This window comes from Ctenocephalides felis, unplaced genomic scaffold (genome assembly GCF_003426905.1).
Source record: "Ctenocephalides felis isolate EL2017-DRISC unplaced genomic scaffold, ASM342690v1 CF-g0.4_SCAFFOLD_01492, whole genome shotgun sequence".
In the NCBI taxonomy this organism is placed as follows: Eukaryota; Metazoa; Arthropoda; class Insecta; order Siphonaptera; family Pulicidae; genus Ctenocephalides; species Ctenocephalides felis.
In genome coordinates this window covers 17,680,243-17,701,888 of record NW_020537646.1, presented here as the reverse complement: position 1 = coordinate 17,701,888, position 21,646 = coordinate 17,680,243, and the positions used below count along the sequence as shown (strand labels likewise).

At 25.9% G+C, this 21,646-nt stretch overlaps 3 protein-coding genes and 1 pseudogene across 3 annotated transcripts; 2 read left to right on the top strand and 2 right to left on the bottom strand.

The window, feature by feature from the left end:
* Nucleotides 1-11,136: 11,136 nt before the first annotated feature.
* LOC113370947 (protein MAK16 homolog) lies at nt 11,137-12,797 on the bottom strand. The gene is made up of 8 exons (XM_026611615.1): nt 12,768-12,797; nt 12,630-12,676; nt 12,411-12,554; nt 12,155-12,337; nt 11,941-12,091; nt 11,620-11,850; nt 11,365-11,436; nt 11,137-11,292 (listed from the first exon to the last, which is right to left on the bottom strand). Exons 1-8 carry the CDS (start codon nt 12,780-12,782, stop codon nt 11,137-11,139), a joined length of 999 nt encoding a protein of 332 aa, XP_026467400.1. The 5' UTR covers nt 12,783-12,797.
* A 362-nt stretch (nt 12,798-13,159) lies between these two features.
* LOC113369805 (clathrin light chain) lies at nt 13,160-15,496 on the top strand. Its single transcript, XM_026610378.1, has 6 exons — nt 13,160-13,413; nt 13,815-13,925; nt 14,227-14,271; nt 14,359-14,457; nt 14,580-14,691; nt 15,248-15,496. Exons 1-6 carry the CDS (start codon nt 13,269-13,271, stop codon nt 15,426-15,428), a joined length of 693 nt encoding a protein of 230 aa, XP_026466163.1. The 5' UTR covers nt 13,160-13,268; the 3' UTR covers nt 15,429-15,496.
* A 174-nt stretch (nt 15,497-15,670) lies between these two features.
* On the bottom strand, nt 15,671-17,104 carry LOC113370946 (F-box/LRR-repeat protein 16-like). Its single transcript, XM_026611614.1, has 5 exons — nt 17,094-17,104; nt 16,501-16,775; nt 16,216-16,427; nt 15,984-16,146; nt 15,671-15,842 (listed from the first exon to the last, which is right to left on the bottom strand). The coding sequence occupies exons 1-5, from the start codon at nt 17,102-17,104 to the stop codon at nt 15,757-15,759; spliced, it is 747 nt and encodes a 248-aa protein (XP_026467399.1). The 3' UTR covers nt 15,671-15,756.
* Nucleotides 17,105-17,111: 7 nt separating this feature from the next.
* LOC113370945 lies at nt 17,112-19,586 on the top strand (annotated as a pseudogene).
* Nucleotides 19,587-21,646: the final 2,060 nt, after the last annotated feature.

The following is a 21,646-nucleotide window of genomic DNA, read 5'->3' as shown; positions in this document are numbered from 1 at the left end:
TTTAAAGACATCAGCTGGGAATCATGCTGATTAGGTTTTATTTCTCAAAGATCGATATAAAAAAACTTTGCCTTTAAGGTTTATAGAGAACATCCTAAAAAATATAGAGATATGAAAATTGGAATATAATTATAAATATTCACTAAGGTTTGGAATAATTAAAGATTGAAATTGTAATGATCGATTGTAAAGAAACTTTGTATACAGTTTATAAAGAGTATTCTGAAAATATAGAGAAAGAAAAATTAGTTTTATAGGATTGTAAATATTCATTAACCTTTGGAATGATTAAAGATCAAAAATATTATCGTCACAATTTGATAAATTACAACTCTTATCGATTAAGTCTACTATTTACACATTTCAAGTAATTCATGTAATTTACCTCATGGCAAAATGCCACTTACATCTATTTTTTACTCACTATTATTTATATATTACTTACTATAAATAAATGCAAATATACCTAAATGCATTATTATAATAAATTACATGCATTTTCGCAAATGATAATGAACTTTATAATTTTCAATTGCAGTCTTAAAGGTAATGCAATTTGGTTTGTATATGCTATGATTTAGTTATGATCTAGTTAACAACTATTAAAAAATCGATTAAGTTTTGAAGCGCTTAGAATTGTTTTTCAAAACCAATTTTATAAAGGTTTTTTCCAAAAATATAAATTTATAAATATAAATCTAACTCGTAGTATAAAAACTATCTAAAGGAAATTCTTATAATATAAATATATAAATGTAGGATGTAAATCAAAAGGATTAAATATTAAATCTATTCAAACCTATTTTGATTTATCATATATTTTAATCCTACGATATAGAGTCATTCCAATATAAATCTATTATGACTTTTAGTAATTTATTCGCACTTTTTTTATTTATAATTACCAGTCCAATAATTCCAAACCTAAATTAACATACAATACAATTACTATTCAATAAAATAATATATGCAATAATGTATGATTGAATAATAGATATGAACAATGTAGAGACGCAAATTCATGATACACAAAATTTTCTAATAAACAATTCAAAAAATTATTATTAAGAAATAATATAGGAAAAATTACATAATTCAATCTGCAAAAATATAACCAGGTCTAAAAATTTGTGAACTACTGGAAAAGTTCAGAAATGATTTTTTAATACATAAAGTTCTAAATATTCTGAATTTGAAGTAATTACTATAAAATTTTATTAAATATACATCAGACAAGAAAACGCTGGTAAGGATTGATACATAATATAATCAACTAAATTATATTAAATATTAAATAAAATATTAAATAAAAAAAATATTTAGACAATATTTTCAGATACGTTAACTAATGTTTCTAAAAATGTCTTTTCTGAATATACAGATCATTATAATAAAAATTAATTTCAGAGATGTAAATATCTTCAACACCAAATTTTTTTTTATAAATATAAAGTTAAATATATAATAATATTTTTTGAACAATTATACATATCAAGTGTCAATAGTAAAGTGAAAATATTTTTTTCATTTTTCATTCGACGATTTGGATACTAATTATATTAATTTTAATTGTCTCAACGTCATAAAAACAATCCAAATATTTTTTTATAATTATATGATTCTAAATTTTATAAAAAATCTGTTATTAGAGCAAATGATCGGTATATTTATTAGGTTGGAAATAGGAAAAACACTATGAATGAAAAACCATTGGCTTTTATCGCGGCCGTTGAAATCAAAACCGTTCAATTAACATCATGCGAAGTAAATGAAATTAATAATCAGATGTATTTGTGCAATTACCATTCACCTTGTTCCTAATAAAAATAACAGACATATTAATTGAATAAACATATAAATAAACGACTTGAACCAAAGAAACTGTCAAGATAGTAATTTATTTCCTTTCAAATTCATGTATGAAATTAATGCTGCAAGTTAAAAATATTTAGGGCAACATTTTAAATTTTTTCTAAGTAATTAATTTTCTTTAGAAAATGAGTTATCTCTATCTGAAAAGAAATATATTTGTGAAATTTTGACACAATAATATAATTTGCCTTAATTAATTAACCCTTATCATTTGGGCATCCGAGTGGAAAGGGTTAATACAAAAAATACAATTTATCAATAGAAAGACATAAGCATTAATTTTGCTAATTATTATCATCATAAAGTTATTTCTATACTAATAAGGCAAAAAAAAATAGTGCCATGTAAAAAGATCCAAGCTTTTTTTAAGTCTAAGTCAGAACTAGTTTATATATTATGATATCGTGAGTGTCTAGACCATCTGAGTCATCGAAACTTGGTAGATCATTTTATAAGAATAAATAAATTTTTATTATAAAAACATCTGCAATATTCGTAGCAGATTCACAAAGCATCTATAAAAGATAATAAATATAATAATAAATGCAATAAATTGTAATAAAAGTCTAAACAAACCAGTCATACTTAAATATAATATGCAATCACTCATGCTTATATGTAAATTTATATATGTATATATATATATATATATATATATAATTTTACTACATATATGATTTTACTATATATATATATACATATATACATATATATATAATTAAAAATTTTCTGGTATTTATATAAATAGATAAAAATTACAATTGTAAAATCACAATATCAATTTTCATGTCATTTTTATCCTAAGACATGAAAAGTGTTGTGTGAAATTTCTGTTTCATTTTTATGTCATGTAAGCAATATGGCAAAATAACTATAATATGTATTAAAAATGCACATGCATATGCAATCTTATTGTACGAAGTTAAAAATAATTGCAAAATATATATTATTACCAATATAATTATATGTATATGTATAATATCATGTATTTTATAGTTATATATAATTGAAATTAAATTATTATTATTCTCCTGAACTACTACTTACAATAATAGTTAAAATTGTTTTCATTTAACAAAATGCATATCAACAAAAGAAATGATAATTCTGCTTCAATTTAAAAAATATATGACTGATATTGGAAAACTTTGGGTTGCCTTTGCCAACTACTGAAAAAACTTAGGTGCAGAAAAAAATAAAAATAATCAAAGAAAAAATTAGAATAAACTATAAAATAATTTTTGGTTTAGAATTTTGAGTCGGTTCATATTTTAAAATTAGTTATTAATTATTCAATTAACATCCATTTGAGATTATTGTGGGTAAATACTTGTGATTTTTAAATGTCATTTAAAATTATTAAAACGTAATTTATTGGCCGATAATAAAACATTCTTGCATTAACTTGTTTAAATGCCAAATTAAATTTTGAATTACCGAACCGGTTTCCTTATATCGATGACTCTTAATTTTTTGAAACCTGATAACATTTTGTGAAAAAAAATTATCATATTAGTAATAAATATTTTGTATAGTCAATAAAACAGTTATCAGAATTCTAATGATAATAATTAAATAATGAGGATTAACCTTGATATCGACATAGTATAAAGATAAGTTTCATTAACTAATAATACATATGTAATTAGGTGATACTTTCGGTCAGTATAAATAGTAATAAAAAATGTAATATAAGTACTCTACCATTTTATAACTATATTTATTCTATAATTGGTTCTATTTTTATCTTAACATTGTTATATCTTTATTTTTTTATTTATTTGATTTTGTTATTTTTAAACTTTGTTCTTCCTATTATTGGAAGTAGTAATTTTAAATTTCAATAATTAGTAGCATAAAGTGGTTAGATTTATGTCTAAATTTTTAGTTCTTTGTCCAAAAATCACAATCGTATTTACTACAGTGCGGACAAAACGCGAGAGAAAGCCTTAAATTTTAAGAAATTTAGAAAATATCGTGAAAATTTTTCGCAAACAATTAGCGAGTTGTATATAGTTTTACGTAGGTACACCAAATAAAAAAAACACATTAAATTGTAAAAAATACTATAAAATTTCACAGAGTTGACAAAGAAGATTCGTTCATGAGCTTTTAGACAAAATGAACGTAATTTATATATTGAATTTAACTGAATTTATTAAATAAATGTTTTTTTATATTTTTTACTCACGTGACGTTTACACAATATTTTTTTGGAATTAAAATGGTTTTTGTGTTTTTGTTGCTTTTCAAATAATTTGTGTAAATAATAAATCGAATAATTTATTTGTTCAAATATATATATATATATATATATATATATATATAAATTCTATTAATAAATTACAATTCTATTAGTAAATATACAAATGAGAAAATCATCGAACGACCTCAAATACTGTGAAGTGCATTGAAGTGTAAAGAGTTTGCATGTGAATAATTTACACGTAATTGCAATATATTATTTGCAATACATTACAAATAAAATAATTACATTGATCAAATACGACAACAATACACTGAACTTCAGTTAAAACGGATTGGACCAAATAATTTTGACAAACACGACTTGTGACCAAATGGAATTGCTTTCCATTACCTATTATTAGTTCTTTAATTTTTCCATGATTTCAAGTAAATATTGGCAATACTCAGAAACGGTTTGATCGATCATAATAAAATTTTACAATCATATGACTGAGAATCGAACATTATCTATTTTTCATGTCACTAAGTAGTAAGGACACTAAGGGTTGGCCGCTCTTAAGATTCTTTTATGTATTTTTGGGCCAATTTCTTATATTTAATTTTTACTACCCTGAATTTTCACCCTCTTACCACGAACTACGAAAGAAACATATATATGTAGCATGCTTGGCAGTGGGTAAATCAGCCATCCTTTACACAAACAATTTTCTGGAAATATTTTTTTATAGCTAAACAACGTTTGTCGGACCTGCTACTAATTCTATAGTATATATATATATATATATATATATAATGTTGTGAATTTAATGTAATCCCTATGATATCTACATATGTTAATGATGGGCAAAATTACTATCACAATGTCCAAACAATTTTATATACATCAATAAACATACAACGCAATTATTGTAATTTCACATATGACAAATAAATCGCTTATGCAATGACGACACATATTTAAAATTTTGCATTCCAAACTGCGAATAGTTCAAAATAAAATATAGTCATTTTCCATATTTATGTACATCAATTTCGAATAATAATTGATATTTTATATTCTGTTGCCAAACGAATACATTTAAAATCTCATTATCGGTACAATATTTAAATAATATCAACAATACTTTACACACAATTACATCACCTGTACATAGATAATGCGCATTTCATCATTAGTGGCATAAAATTGCTATTGTTAGACCCATGAAGGTAAACATACAAGTTTTGATTTATTGAAGATTATGATTAATCATTCGATCAATTAAGAGTACAAGTTTTTTTGATAGATTTTTTTAATAAACTCGTAAGCAAAAAAGTGCTAAACAAAATTTGCATATATGATTTAAACAAAAAACATTAAAAAAAATTAACCTAATGCTTACTGAAAGGATAAGTAAATCTTATTGAAACTCGTGAAGGATAGATAGGTAAATCTTATTAAAACTATAATATAACTAATTTCAATATTACTATACTAATATAGTAATAAAATTACTATTTTTATGATTATGATTACTATTTTATGGAAATGATTTTGTGTTGTGGGATGTTGCCAAAATAACTATGAAGGAGGCCTAAGAATTACAAGTGATATTTCAATTTCAATATTCATTCGATCAATGGAAACCTTGAGATATAGTAGTATATCATAGATACAAATCCATTAAATAATTAAGCTGATCGACATTTTAATTTATAAAATTTAATTTTTTAGTTTATTCAATGTCTTGACAAAACATGCCTGCATATTCAATTTTCACACTTTTGTTAAAAAATAGATCAATTATTTGTTACACTTTTATACATTTGCCTATATTTGAGTTAAAAATTTAAATCGTTAAATTAAAATCATTTTTGCTCTAATAATTGATAACTCTTTTTACTATCTGTATTATATAAGGCTTTTTTTATTGGCCTTGCTTCAACATTTAGCCTCTATCTACGTTATTTTTTATAACCTATTATTCACTGTTCGATATGTTTTTATTAAATTTATCATATTAATATTTCACATATACTGTTTTTATAGCAATACACGAGTTATTTTGGATTGTAATTATAATTTTTAATCTATATTTTTAAGTGAAAACTGATATCACTATTGCTTGACCAACTGGCAAGGGGGCGTCCAATAATCACGTGTGGTTTTTTGGGGTAAGGGGGGTTTGACATAAAATCACAAAATATCACGTGGGGGAGGAAGGGGCATAGTAAGATATCATGTGTATTTAGTTTTCACCGGTTTTTTTTTTCATGTGTATTTAGTTTTCACCTAAATATTTTCTCGTTACTAAAAATACACGTTATGTTTGGCGAGGGAAGGAGGGGGGGGTGATCTTGAATCTCACCAGGAATCACCAAGAGGAAGGTGGTTCCAAAAATCCTTAAAAAATCGATCACGTGATTAATTGACTATGGGAGCGTCAATTAATCACGTGATCGATTTTTTAAGGATTTTTGGATCCACATCAAAAATAAAAATATTTCAAAGACGACCTATATCATTATATTTTTTATAACAAATAAAATTGTGATTTTAAATCTGATTTTCAATATTGATAGTAGTATTCACTTATCATAATCATAATACACAGATCATAATAAATGTGAATTTAATAAAATTGCATTTTGTATAGGATACAGAATCAGTGCCTTAAAGTTTATACTGTAAATTCTTATTTCATAATCGTGACGAGAAGAAATTTTTCATGTGACATTTATGACTTAAATAAATATATATTTGCATTAACGATTGAATATTTATAAAATAACGCGCATATATACTGGCCTTACCCATGAGTGACAAATAACCATAAAGAATTTCTAGGTACTTATTGGGTCATAATATTCCCAGAATTTAGACACCTTCAGTTGTTTATAATTAGATTAAAAGTTGGTATAAAATTATACACGATTAATAAACAAATTTTGATGTAATCACTAATACATATTTATGCATACATAGCTAAGGTACTCATATTATTTTAAAATATATTTATAATTAATTTTTGAATTCTAAATGAAAACTAGCACAGTTCTATTAAAATTACTCTGAATTGACATTGAAAATTTTCTTTGTCTCACTAAACAATATCATAAAATTTCGAAGCTTAAATCTGTTTGTATAATTAATAGAATCAAGAAATTTGAGTTATCAGAGTTGAATCAAAAAAGTCCAAAATAGGTTAACCATGCAAGATAAATAATTTTTTATTCTATCTAATTATAAATCAATTCAAATCAATCAATCAATCAATTAAAATATGTAATAATCTTTATTTTTTTAGTTAACTAGGTGTACAAGACTCTATTAGAGTTATTTTAAATTATATTGAGTTATATTAAATTATAAATTACATTTTATGCATACATTTTCACCTAATTCACTTACATAAATTAAAATTGTTATTATAATTATTATAATTATATGATTATTCGATTTTATAATTATTAACTTATATATATATATATATATATATATATATATATATATTGTAGAGTTTTGAACAAAGAATCCAAAAAGCAATAAAAAACAAAAAAGTATTTTAAAAAACCATTTTTTTATTTATTTACTGTCGACGTTTCGGAACTAGGTACGTTCCATCTTTAGGACATCTATCAAGAAACATGATCTTGATAAGATTTAAACAAACAATATATTCAAGAAAAGTAGATAATGGTGGACTTTTTATATAAAATGAATAAAATTGTGGAAGAAATAACATTACAAAAACATAATCAAAATGAAAATAAAATTTTTTTGAAAAAAAATTAGTTTTAATATGGGATTTTGCAGTAATTCACCTTAAGGCACGATCCCCTGCACCACTAGTTCAATATTTTTTAAAAATCAAATTATTCATAAAATGAAAAAAAAATTACCTCATTGAGTCGCATCTCCTGTACAATAATGGAACAATATTCGGAGGCGTTGAATATAATGGAACTGATGTCTTGCTAGGATTAAACTCCTTGTTGAGTCTCTCGCGAAAAACCAAGGGCCAGAGACATTTCATTGAGGATGAAAGGTCGTTAGAAGGCATCCTGAATATAAATGTACCTACTTATTCAAACACTTGTTTCACTCATAACAACTCGGTGTAATCACATTAAAAAAACATATAACACCATTTATTCTTATTACTATTACATCACTATTTTAATCAAATCTCGCGCGATTTATGGCACCTATTGTTTCCGGTAATGTTAACAAACTATCACAAACCGTTGCAAATGACCGTTTTTTTCTCAAAATGCACCCACCAAGCGAATTCGAGGCCGCGTCACAAAAAATAACCGGTTATGCACTTTTAGCCTCCAAATATTTTGAATGTTATTATTTTTTATTCATTTATTCATCGTCAGATATTGTCTCAAACCTGACCTTTCTCACTCAGAACACCATCGTAACTGACTTCGAATCGAACCATAATATTGCTTTCGGCTTCGTTCAACAAACGTCCATTAACAATTGTAAAACGTAATCATAATTTATAAAATATTATGAATATTTATGAAAAAGTCTATTACAATAGAGGTGTATTATAAAACTTTTATCACGAGGCAATGCTGCTTATCATATCCGTTCATTCAGACTCATAAACACTCAGATCCTATATATAGATTATTTGAAATGCAAATACAACGTTTTGTTTGGCAAAATAATTTTGTTAGTGTTCTGTGTGAGTTATTACTAAATATTCAATCGAGAATAATGTACGAGATTGTGAGAGAACACTTGCGATTTCCGCATGTTTCGAAATTATTTATGGCAGGTTAATTGGACGATTTAATAAAATTGTTACTCACATGATGTACTGGATGACGGCTTAGATTCTATAAAATAACTTTCACTATAGTCGTAGCATTTTTATATGTGTTAATAAAAACAATCATAGCTTCCTATAAACCTTTAAACTAAGTCCTATAAACTGTTTTGATGACTTCTTTACGATAACCCAAACGGTTGTCCCATCACTGTTTAATGGTTTTTTTATTATTACAATTTATGCAATAGTGATAAAAATGCACATTTTCACTTTGAAACATATTGATATCTTATTTTCAAGTGAAAAGCTCTATCTCTACTGCTTGGTATCAGAGTGTCCGAGATGGGCATCGAGTTTGAAATCTCATGGTTGCAAGGCCAAAGATCTTACCACTGGCCCACGGAAAGTCCTACATACATAAATCATATACATATATCCTATATACATAAACATATTTTTTTATAAATATTTTTTCCATTGACAACGTATATAACTACCTCAGTTATAAATAAATGGGTCAGAACCGTTTGGTTCTTCAATTTTCTTTGTCTGTTTTTTTCCTATAACAATAAGTAATTAATAAATATAAATTAATTATTAATATAAATATTTTTGAAAGCTTGAATTTTTTTTTGAAAACTTTGAAAAAATCAGTTTTTTGAGAATTTTGAAATTTTTATAAAAATTCGAGCATTTTTGAAAATTCTGAATTTTTTAACTTCTTTGATTATTTCTAACATAAAGTAAACATAAAGATATGCAAAATTTTTATTTTCGATTTTGTGCGATTACTATATAATAACTTACACTAGAAAAAGATATAGATACTTTTCCTATCGACTTATTTCAAGTTACTGAAAAAATGAATATGAATGGCTTGCTTATGAATAAATAAATAAATAATAATATCGAATTTATCAAATCTGAATTTTTGTCACTTTACTCCATCAGAAAATTGATCAAATTAATGATAAAATCATTATTTTTAGCAAGACATTAAAAGATTTAAATTAAAAAACACGATTACACGGTCATAATTTGGTGGATGGATTTGATGGTCACGTTTGATTAAATGATTATTCGTTACTTACTTTAAGTAATTTATTTGCAAAATATTTGAATTAGTGTATTTAAGACAAATACAATCAATTTAAAAAACGCAAATAGAAAACATTCTAAGCAAAAGCTTAACTGAATGAATGAATTTGAATAAATATGCATAAAAACATTTGAGCCATATTTTCACTTATTTTAATTGGTGTGTTTGCAAAATATTTAAATGAGTACTTAGAGAAATGCATACCAGTATTCTGAAAATCATTAAAAATATAATAAAATTAAATCAGCCAAATGTGATGATGGTAGTAAACAAAATATTAAACTGTTGAAAATGTTGGCAAATTATATTAAAATGTAAGTACTTGCCCAAATATAATTACCGAACCTTCCAATCAATTCGTGCTTTTACAATCCAATTATAATTGTATTTGTATCTATTAAATAAAAGTAAAACTATGTCAATATTACAACACAACAGACAAATGTGTACTAGTAACACATCTATGTGAAACGCATGTGTTAAATAATAAATAATTTGGTGTTAATTTTAGACAAAGATGTAAAGATAAAAATGCATGCGGTATTGATAAAATTTTTGATAAAAATATACATTTAAAGATCATTAATGAGTCGCCCGAAGAGATGTTGATATTTATATTCGAACACGACCGTAGTTAACCGTTGTAAACATCGATTGTTAATTAACGATCGTATCTTATTTAAAATAACAAAAAATAGAAACAATTATCATTATAATTGAAACCAAAATTCTTCCATCTCAATTGCTCAAAAATATATTATTATAAAATATAAAATTTCACGAAGAAATACGCTATTAAATTTATGCAGACATACTAAATGATTTTTGCGCCATTTGATTTATTTTGATTCAAAAAAATACAAACAAAATTGGATATCAAAATATTTTCAGAGCGCCGCGTTTATTTATATAAGATGCTATACTCTGAGATAGTTTTTAATCACTTTTATATGTTCATAAAAAAAATGTAAAGCTGTAATGACTACTTAATTAAAGCATAATTACATAAAATTATTAAATTTTCATTGAAATCATCTGATTATTCAATGTTAGATAATTAAAACGTAGTCATGTACATATTACATTATCATACCGCACACAAATATCAATTTGGATAAGGTACGAATTCTATAGGAAAAGAATATAAACTCAACAAATAAAACAAAATCAATAATGTACAATATTAATTTATTCAACAGCCCTATTTCGTTTATCATTTTCATATTCCATTTCATATTCAATTTCAACTCTAGGTTTACGTAATACTTTGCTCGATTTCACCTTACGTAACTTAGAACTATTATCAATTTTCTTCGGTTTGAATGGGCCTGGCAATTTAGCATCCTGAAAATATATACATGTTAGTTAAATGGAATATTGATATATGATGAATTATTATATAGTTATCTCACAAACCTCTATATCAGACGTTTCAGATTCAAAACTACTATCTAATTCTACAGACTCTCTATTCCCTGAATCACTTTCCTGTAAATAAAAAATTAATTTTAGAATATCTTTATATGTATGACCATTGTTGGGTATCATTTTATAATAATTGGATAAAAAAATCTTTACTAATGCAGTTGAATGCAGCAAATTCATTAGAAATCATGATCATAAACTGAATTGTTTAAACGATAATAGTAATAATGTGGTTAATATATTTACCTCATCTTCACTCATATCTTGCACTTCATCATCATCACTTTCATCATCAGTGTTTGCTTCTACAAACTCTTCATCATCATCCATTTCAAGTTCTTTTCGAACATCTTGATCTACTTCAATCTCTTTTTCTACTTCAGGTTCCTCTTCTTCCTCGGTTTCATCTCCTGATATTTCTTCAGCAGTGAGCGCTTTGTCAAATACTAATTGAGGGAAATTATATATATCTTCGTACTGAAAGAAAGAAATGATCGATTGATTGCATTTATAAGATTACAGTAATAAGACTTATTAGGAGTTTGCAATAAATAAAAGTGCACTCACTGTTCCCTTTTTAAGTCTATCCAACAATTGTTTTTCAATAGCATTATCAATTTTAGCAGCCACCAAAGCTTTTTCTTCACGTCTTCTCTCTCGTCGTTCAATTTTACGTTGAAGTGGTTCAATTTTACGTTGAAGTGGTACAATCAATTTTCTAAAATAATACTATTAAATACATGCAAGAATGAGCATATTATATTCACCACAGATTACTTACTGTCTTCGTAGTTTCAATTTTCTCATTCGAATTAAGTATTGTGTTATTTTAACAAACCTCTGTTTGCATTTTGATTTAATAAAACCTGGCCAATACAGTAAGTTTTCATTAATTTGGTGAATAGCCTTTTCAAAATTTCTAGATAACTTAACTTTCTCCCATGATTTATTTGGAAAGGCAACCCTGTAATAGAAAAATGTATGTTAAGTCGTTCATAAAATGAATAATAAAGTTTGGTATAATAGAAAAATAATACCTTTCTGCAGTTTTCATATATAAATGTATTACACCATTTTCTTCTCTTACAGTAGCATACTGACTGTTTGCTAAAGGACACGAAGATCTATTGCAAAGACCTGTTAAATTATATTCATGTCGACAGAACCTTTGTGTTTTTGTACTGAAATTATAATGGTTTTAAGTATTAAGTAATAATTTACAATATAAGTTTACGTTGATTAATATAACTACTTACTTTACTTTATGTGAACAAAAAGATTTATTTATTATACTCCAAACCACCTAAAACAAAGATTGAGGTTAGAAATTGAAAACTATAAATATACACACCTTACATTAATAAAAATATTATATATATATATATATTATTTACATCATCATGCTGCATTTTGCAATATTATAATTTTATGATTAATTACTATAAATATTGCTAATTAAATTTATGTTTTTGTCACAGTTTAAAGCACGTGTGAAACAACAAAGTCTGCAACTAAAAAGAAAAATATTAATGTCAAATTTCTGTTGGTTGGCTGCACTGTCGGGTGAACATTGCTGAAACAAACCGATTTTAAAAAATAAAATAAAATTTGAAATGGAATATTGTTTAATTTTTTCTTATTATAAGAAAATAATTAATTTTATAAAATTACTAATAACAAATAAAAAAAAATCAGTCAGTGTGTAATCATAAATAAATTTAAAAATGTATTAACTAATTCCGCCACTCTCCGTTGTGTGTCGCCATGTGTCATTTTTTCCCTCTTGTTCTTTAGCCTGTGCTTACCTATGGATTGAGCTGTCACTGTCAGATTACCCGTCATCATTGTAGCTCATCGATTGTACAAATTATTTAAATATTAAACAAATAATAGCAATGGACGCTTTTGGTGATAATTTCGACAATCCCCCAGAAGTGGATCCTGCAGCTGAGTTTTTAGCTCGTGAACAAGATCAATTAGCTGGTTTAGAAGATGAAGTTAAGCCAGCGGCTGCTTTGATAACCGCCCCTACAGGAGAAGGTAAGTTGCAATCTTCTAAAAGCACTTATTAATTGTATATTGTAGAGTATTATATGGCCTTGCATACTTCCTTGCAATACTTTTTTGTAATATATTTGTATTTATATTTATGTTAAGTACTGCAAAGATTTCTATACATTTGCTTGGTTTATAAATGATCAAACCAAAGTCAGATCAAGCATTAATGTTTTTTTGTTTTTGGTCGATAGCATGAGGCATTATTGTTAATGAGATGTAATTTTTTTCTATTACTTTATTTTATTTATAAAAATAAAGTAAAAACCTTTATTAATAACTATATTAAAAGTTTTAAAATTTGATTAAATGACTTGTTTAACTTTATAAAGTATTGATATTATTCCCACTGCACTTGAATTTTTTGTTTTATTAATATTTGTTAGATGCTTTCTTCTCAACTGCTGAAACAAAAACTGAATCATCCGGCAGTTTTGAGATGATCAATAATATGGGTCAACATGATAACTTTGAACCCACATCTGCTTTGGGCTCTGGTGAGTTTTGTTGAAAAAATCAACAAACACTACTTATATTCTTATTTATAATTAAGGGATTACAACTTTTTGTGCACTACTTTTTATGTATATTTTTTTACTTTGTAATAATTGTTATTTTTAAACTTTGATAAATATTTTTATCCTGTAGATAGTTATTTATATTGTTAAACATTTCATGCTTTAAGTATAGACCTATTGCGCAGTTCATTTCTGCTTCCCTCTTTATAGTTATATATTACTTTTATTATTTATTTATGCTACATGCATGTTTGTAAGTGAAAACAATTCCTACTTGCAGATGATGGGACTGCCGATGATCTGGGATTTAATATGAAACCTGAAGGTATTTTGAATATATTAATCTGCAAATATGCAGAAGTAGAGATTTTTATACAAATGCTTACTTACATACTTTTCAATAATGTTTTAGGGCGTATTTCTCCAGCTCCACAAAAACCAGTTGTTAGGGAAGAGCCAGAGAAAATTAGGAAGTGGCGTGAGGATCAAAAACAGCGGCTAGAGGAGAAAGGTAAATATATTTATGTAAAATGTACTATATATTGTTCTTTATTTATTTAGTGATATTCACCTATAATTTTAAGCAAATTCTGAAGTAAAAATGATTTTAAACTTTTAATTCATTCTAAATAGATTTGGAAGAAGAAAAGAAGAAGAGTGAGTTGCGAGAACAGGCTAAGTTAGAATTAGAAGAGTGGTACAAACATCATGAAGAACAAATCAAGAAAACCAAGTCTACAAACAGGTAAGCATAATATTTTTAAATACCGTGAATATTCATGACAAATAATTAATTTATTATATATTTTTATGCTCGCTCAGAGAATCTGCCAAGTAAGTTTCTTTCATCACACACTTTTGTTTGAGTATGATCAAGCGTTTACAAGATATTTTTGTAGAAGCATGAATTTTGTTTTTTAAATTTTATTAAATTCATATAGTAATAATATTTATATGTTCACTTCGATAGTTATGCTACCAAATTAAAATGCGTTTATCTAGAGTAGTAAAATATTTAAATCTGGTTACATTTTTTTCAAGTTTAGAATACTGTATTTGTCTTTTATATATCAGTATTATTTTTTAAGGAGCAGTAGGTTATCTTATGAGTTGATAATTTTATGACTATTGTTTTTTTTTTTGCTTAGATTTATAATTATTTTATGCATAAAGAAACAATATCTAAATTATATTAGGATTAGTGTGTGATAGTTAAAATAATTCTGAATTATTCATATTTGCTGCATGTTTTTTCTATATAAATTATTTATATAAGTTATTAATACATACTGATAATTTAGAAATGCTGAAAAACAGTTTGTTGCGGAAACTGATGAAATTGAGCCTGGCACAGAGTGGGAGAGAATTGCAAAGCTTTGCGACTTTAATCCTAAATCTACAAAAACTAATAAGGATGTTTCAAGAATGCGTTCTATTATATTACAATTAAAACAATCTCCATTAACTGCTAAGAAAGCTTAATCATATATTTAAATGAAGTAGTCTAGTTATAATGTTTGTTAAGCACACTAATCTATATCTATATTATCCTGAGATATAAAATTATATATTTTTATTTTAATTGTTATTTTCAGTACATCATTTTCTTATTTTAAATCATTCCTTATATTTTGTATAAATACGTATAAATTATGTAAAAAATTCTACCAATAAAAAAATAATGTTAACAAAACTTCTATAATAAATAATATGGACCTCTACCATTTGTTAAATAACTTAAGTATAAATTCTATGAAAACTAAATCTTCATAATTGTCTCCTAACAATAAAAATAAATATTTCAATCAAATTAGAATAATGGTGGTTTGTCAAAATTAATTGTCCAAGATATTTGCTTCATTGGTGTTTTCCACACTCGGAATGAAGAAGACATATCTGAAATCAAAGAACAACAAAAATCTGTTACTATGAAATTTTACAAATATATTTTCTTCCTTATACAAATCTTTTAAAATTTGAAAAAATTGTGACAAAGTTTATATAAGTGTTACTTGAAATAATAAGTTGTTTCCATACCTTTGATATCACAGTCATTGCAAATCAGAGTAGCTAGTGCTGGACAAGTATTTGCAACTATATTTACTCCTACGTCTGTAATTGGGCAGGAACACATTCGTAGTTCACATAATGCTTTACGAATGGGGCCACTTGTTAAATACTTTAAACCGGTATCAGTAACCTACGCAAATTTTAATTTGTAAAAGAAAAAGATAGATACAAGTTGACTAAAAATATTTATTGAAATTACTTTAGTTCGTGAAATGTTCAATGAAGACAATTCTCTCATTAAAGATAAACTTTTCATTCCTTCGTCAGTTACATTACAGCCTCCTATATCCAATTCAGCTAATTGGCAGCAGTAATCCTTTAAACAATCCAATACTGAATCGACAAAAACCTCACAATCAGAAATATATAGAGCCTGTAAGTATTGTAAATTTGAGAAGCAAGATATGAATCCTGAAAATACATTTTATAACTTAGTATAAATTACCATTTTTATATTTATTTCTTTATTATATTTTGCAGTTACCTTCTGAAGTCATCTGATAATTTGCTTTACTAAATGTTATTCTATTCATCAACTTGCATTGTGAAATAATATTCAAGGATTCATCAGTTATTGTTGAACTTGAAAAATTGAGCATTCTTAAACCAGGTTGTATTAAACTTTTCATTACATTATCGTCATGAATTCCATATTTCAACTTTGTAACTCGTACTAATATTCTGAACTTTACATATTCTGGTAAATAATCTAGATATTCTACATAACTGTTTATGTTACGGGTAACAACGTCCAAGCACCTAGAAATAGAAAAAAAATTTAATGAAATAGAAATGGTAATAAAAATTAAGGAAATTAAATTGTTAAGAGTAATAGAATATATTATCTTTTCATATTGGATAATAGAACAAGTTTGTAAATGAAGAGGAGTTAACATTTCATATTGGTATCCAAGTAGAAATAATGAAATGAGAACTCATAATTACAATATATATTTGACCTATATTCTGTAATCACTTTTGTGGGTCTTATTAGTTGAATAACAAATATATTTCTCGATATTAAACCTTTATTGAATAAATTGTTATTTGCCCTTTTTTTTTGTAAATTACTCCTACCTCCCACACATAATTTCAATGAAGTATAATATTAACAAATAACTTACATTTCAAAAAGTTTCTTGCATTGATTCATTGCTTTTAATAATGTCGTTAAAAATCTTTAATTAGTACCAACTATCAATTTTTATATTGTTTGGTATAAATATAATATCATTATATATTTTGTTTACAAACAACCATGTTTTTTCCAAGGGGGGTTCTTATTAGAAATGTCATGGAACATTTTCTTCCGTTATGTTGGCCATTCTTAACCTCTTTTAACATTGTCAAACACACGCACACACTCGTGTGAGGAATAGAATCGAAAAATCATTTAGCAAAATTGTTTAAGTTAAAAATTTATTAAAATAAAGTAACAAAGAAATATTTACAATGTCCTGATTTATACAGTTCCGATTTAGGCAGTGGTACAAAGGCGAACGAATCTGAATTGCAAGATTTCTTGATGATGGAGAAAACAAAAAGCCCAATTCAATGCACAGGTTAGAATTTTTTTAGTTTTGATGTTATGCAATTTTGGAATCATTTTCATCATAGTAATAGTAATAGTTTGTAATAAAGCTTGTTTACAGTTAGTTTTATTTAGCTTTTTTTGTGTATATGCTCTTGATTTTATATGCTTATTATTTAATCTTTAATTACAAGCATGCAAACATGATCTAATGCCAAAAGTTTTTTGCCGGTTTATTTTTCATGTTTATTAACGCTAATAAATGTATTTTACACAAAGAAGTAGGCTTCTTACAATTGATTTTGGTGTACCTAAAACTTTACTGTCATTAATTGTAACAATTATCTTGAGATTTGCTAATTAGATGCAAAATAAGATATTTAGTTAAATTTTTGTAAAATTGTCATAGCCAGATTTGTGAAGAAGTATGTTGCTTATGTTGTCGATGCATATATATTGCTTTTTTCCGTTTGCTCGAGAAGTATCTTAGTTTTCAATTGCAATTTCAACAGCAAATTTAGCAGATGCCAAATAAGAATTATACAAAAGATATTGATACATTTTTGTATAAGTGTCTTTCTTCTAATTTTGCTACTATTATCTTACTTAATTCAAAGATGAGCAAAATAGGATCTATAAAAGAAATATATTTCATTTTTTGTAAAAGTGTCTTAGTCAGATTTTGTAGAAGTATGTTGCTTATGTTGTATGCACTTATGTTGCTTGAAAGTATCTGAGAACTTCTTTGCATTATTTAGCATTAATTATCGTGATTTAGAAGGTACAAGCTACTAACTTATCAAAACCCATCATAGAAGTTTTGTAAATGTATGCTTATCAGAGTAATTTGTAGCTAAGTATGTAGCTTACATCTGCTTTTATTGCTTGTTAAGCATTTGGTAGTTAAATTGCATTTATTTATTTTTTTTATTTTATAATGCCCATGGTACTAATGCAATTGAAATACATTCTGCAGTTGTGTAAAGTACAAACTAATGGGCAAAAAAGTAAAATTATTGCTTACACACATTTATAGATCACAACCTGATCACACCCTAAATACAAGAAAATACACAATTTACTACATAATATACATTTAATACTGCAAATATATGAAACTTAAATAACAATCAGTATTTGCAACAGATTCAGTTACGAATAATTTTCTTGGCTTTAATTACAGTTATGTTCATTAGCTGTCTTAATATATCTATCTCAGAAACGAGTTCATTCATTATCTTGTCCTTACTTGTTTTTACTTCGATAACTTTGTTTTCACAAGATGTGTATCAATAGTTTTTCTATTATTGATTTCACATTACTTACTCAGGCACATTTAAAACTCCTTTCACAAAACTTACTTCATAGCCGAAGCTGAGATTTTTTTTCTGTCCTTAAGAAGATTATTATAGCAATATTTATTTTACAATGTGCAAAATTATTAATCAATCATAAATCTACATTTAATTTTATACAATTATTTTATAGCTCTAATGTTTTTTATCAAATTTAATTCATTTAATTCACCTCTAAATGATTAAAATGAATAAAAATCTAAGTTAACAAAGTAATGTTTGAGAAAGTGTTTACATTTAGTGAATATTTTTACTTGTTCGTTGCATTGGGTTTTTTTGGAGAGAAATTTCATTACCATTAATACGGTGACCAGAAATTACACATTTTTTGTTTTCCATCCATTATTTAAACACTTTTCACGTAAGTTAATTACACAACAGTTTATCACACCAACTTTCTTTACACAAGTTGATAAAATCATCAAGTATCATCTTGTATTATTACAGTTTGCAGAAATATTTTCATATAATGATCTATTTCAGATCCACGAATTCAATGATTTTTGTTGGGAAAAGTGCATGGATAAACCAGGAAATAAATTAGACAGCAAAACTGAAACTTGTATGAACAATTGTGTAGAGCGTTTTATCGATGTTTCACTGTTGATCACAAATAGATTTGCACAACTTCTACAGAATCTGGCGGTGGACTATAATTTGTTAAAGATGGATTGTATTATTTAGAGACTTTAGTGTAAATATAATTTTTATATAAAGAGTTCTTTCTCTTGTTTATTTGCTAGTTGTGTAGCCATAATGCAGGAAGTTTTTGGATTTAAAACTGATTGCAGATGATATAGGAAAATTTTGCAAATATTATCAGAACTAAAATGAAACAAAGCATATATCATATGTAATTACTGTATTTAAAATAAATACAATTTATAGTTTATAATATTGACATTGATAGTCATCTTTTTTTTTCTTTGAGATCCATTCATGTGTTCACATTGCGAAATTCGTGGCTTTTGAAAGTTAATTTTAGCTTGTTTTCTAATGCAATTTAATAATAAGTTTGGTAAATAAATTATGATTACCTACTTAAGACTTAAACCTAATTAAATTAACATTATTCTAATGACAATCTGTAAATATGTTTCTAACAAGAATTATCACAATGTATAAAACTTGTAAATCAGTTGTATACAGATTTGACTTAATATGCGCCATAAAATTATTTTATATAAGGTAAATTACATGGAAAGACAAACACAAATTTGTTAAAAATATTTTTTCTTTACATGTATCTACTTTATTATTTCATAACATAGAAAAATAACTAATATCTTACCACAAATTTTAATCTTTGCAGTAACTCTTCTTGAATATTGAAAATAATTTAACATACTGCAGATGCACTCGTTAAACAACATAAGCATATTGTGGCAATAACTATCTCCGAATATTACTTTAGGAAATATTTTTCTAGCAATTAAAGTCATTATCGTCATACACAAACATTAAATTATACGATTTCGCCAACTTATAAACAAGCTCTTGAATTTTATAGTTTAATTATAATTAAATAACGTTATTTAAAAAATTATGGTATATGCATTCAATAATAAGTTATTGACTAAATACAATCATCAATCATTTATCACAGCCTTTTATCTTCTCAAATAAACTTATTAACGAATATTAAAATTATACTATATTATCTAAACTACACTAATATGTTTAGAATTGGCAGCTTTTTGTTTAATAGAATCTAAATGAATTAAATATTTGTAATATTATATGCAAATTTAACTTATCAAGTAATTATATACCAAAGTTTTTAATACTTATTCATCCAAGTATAGTATACAAGTAACAGAATTAAAAATATTAAGAAATACCACATTTTGCCTTCTCTGCTACATGAATTTCTGAATTATTGAATACATTATACCGCGTCACCATATGTTATATTTATAACACTATTTTAACTTAATACGAAAATATCCAATCACTAGTCCAAATTTTGTTGTAAAGCTTTTCGAAAACTTAAACATGAAGCAGATTTCTCGTATGATCACATAAACCCGATATAAGTCCAATCTGAACGAAAATAATTTTAATACGCCACTATTCAGCAATGATTCAGCGTTCGCAATAGAATTCAGTCCAAAACGCTTCCTCTTTTTTAATTTCTGCTGTTTTTTTATTTGTGTATTTTCAAGTCGTGTACATTGTGGAGCAAGTTTCTTGATTTTTCGGGTTTTTAGTTTGAATAAGGATAGTAATTCGACGGTCTATCTGTCGGTGGTGCGCAATACGATCTCAGTTTCATTGTAATTGCCATGATTTTTCGCAGCATTCGTTCGTAATAACCGCGAACTGTCCTCCTGACTTGAGGGGTATCATGCGCATCGCGTTCGAACGCGAACGGAACGGGAACGTCGGCTCGTCGAGTTGCTGCTCGAAACTCAGGTAATCGTCGCTGTTGAAGCGATCTGGAAGAAAGGATAAAATTATTAGAAATTTAGATTTGTATTAATCTATTCACTTGATACATCAAAAGTTCATAATATAGATGTGGTGTCAATATTGTTCACTTAATTGTTTTAATCATTCTGAATGCAATTTGGGGGAAAAGATAAGAATTATTAGAAATTTAGATTTCTATTAATGTTATTTACTCGATACATCAAAAGTTCTTAATAAAACCAATGTGTTCACTTCATTGTTATTTGAACCAATGAGAACCGTAAATATTTCATTAGTATTAAAAAAACAAAAAAAAGTGAAAATTGCCCTTT

Coding starts and splice junctions, on each gene's coding strand:
- LOC113370947 (XM_026611615.1), bottom strand. Junction 12,092..12,154: donor AAATTGAAACTACGAAGACA/GTAAGTAATCTG, acceptor GTATTATTTTAG/AAAATTGATTGTACCACTTC. Junction 11,293..11,364: donor CTGAAACGTCTGATATAGAG/GTTTGTGAGATA, acceptor ATATATTTTCAG/GATGCTAAATTGCCAGGCCC.
- LOC113370946 (XM_026611614.1), bottom strand. Junction 16,147..16,215: donor TGAACATTTCACGAACTAAA/GTAATTTCAATA, acceptor AAATTTGCGTAG/GTTACTGATACCGGTTTAAA. Junction 15,843..15,983: donor CAATGACTGTGATATCAAAG/GTATGGAAACAA, acceptor CTTTGATTTCAG/ATATGTCTTCTTCATTCCGA.
- LOC113369805 (XM_026610378.1), top strand. CDS start 13,269: ATGGACGCTTTTGGTGATAATTTCGACAATCCCCCAGAAGTGGATCCT. Junction 14,272..14,358: donor ATTTAATATGAAACCTGAAG/GTATTTTGAATA, acceptor ATAATGTTTTAG/GGCGTATTTCTCCAGCTCCA. Junction 14,458..14,579: donor ACAGCGGCTAGAGGAGAAAG/GTAAATATATTT, acceptor CATTCTAAATAG/ATTTGGAAGAAGAAAAGAAG.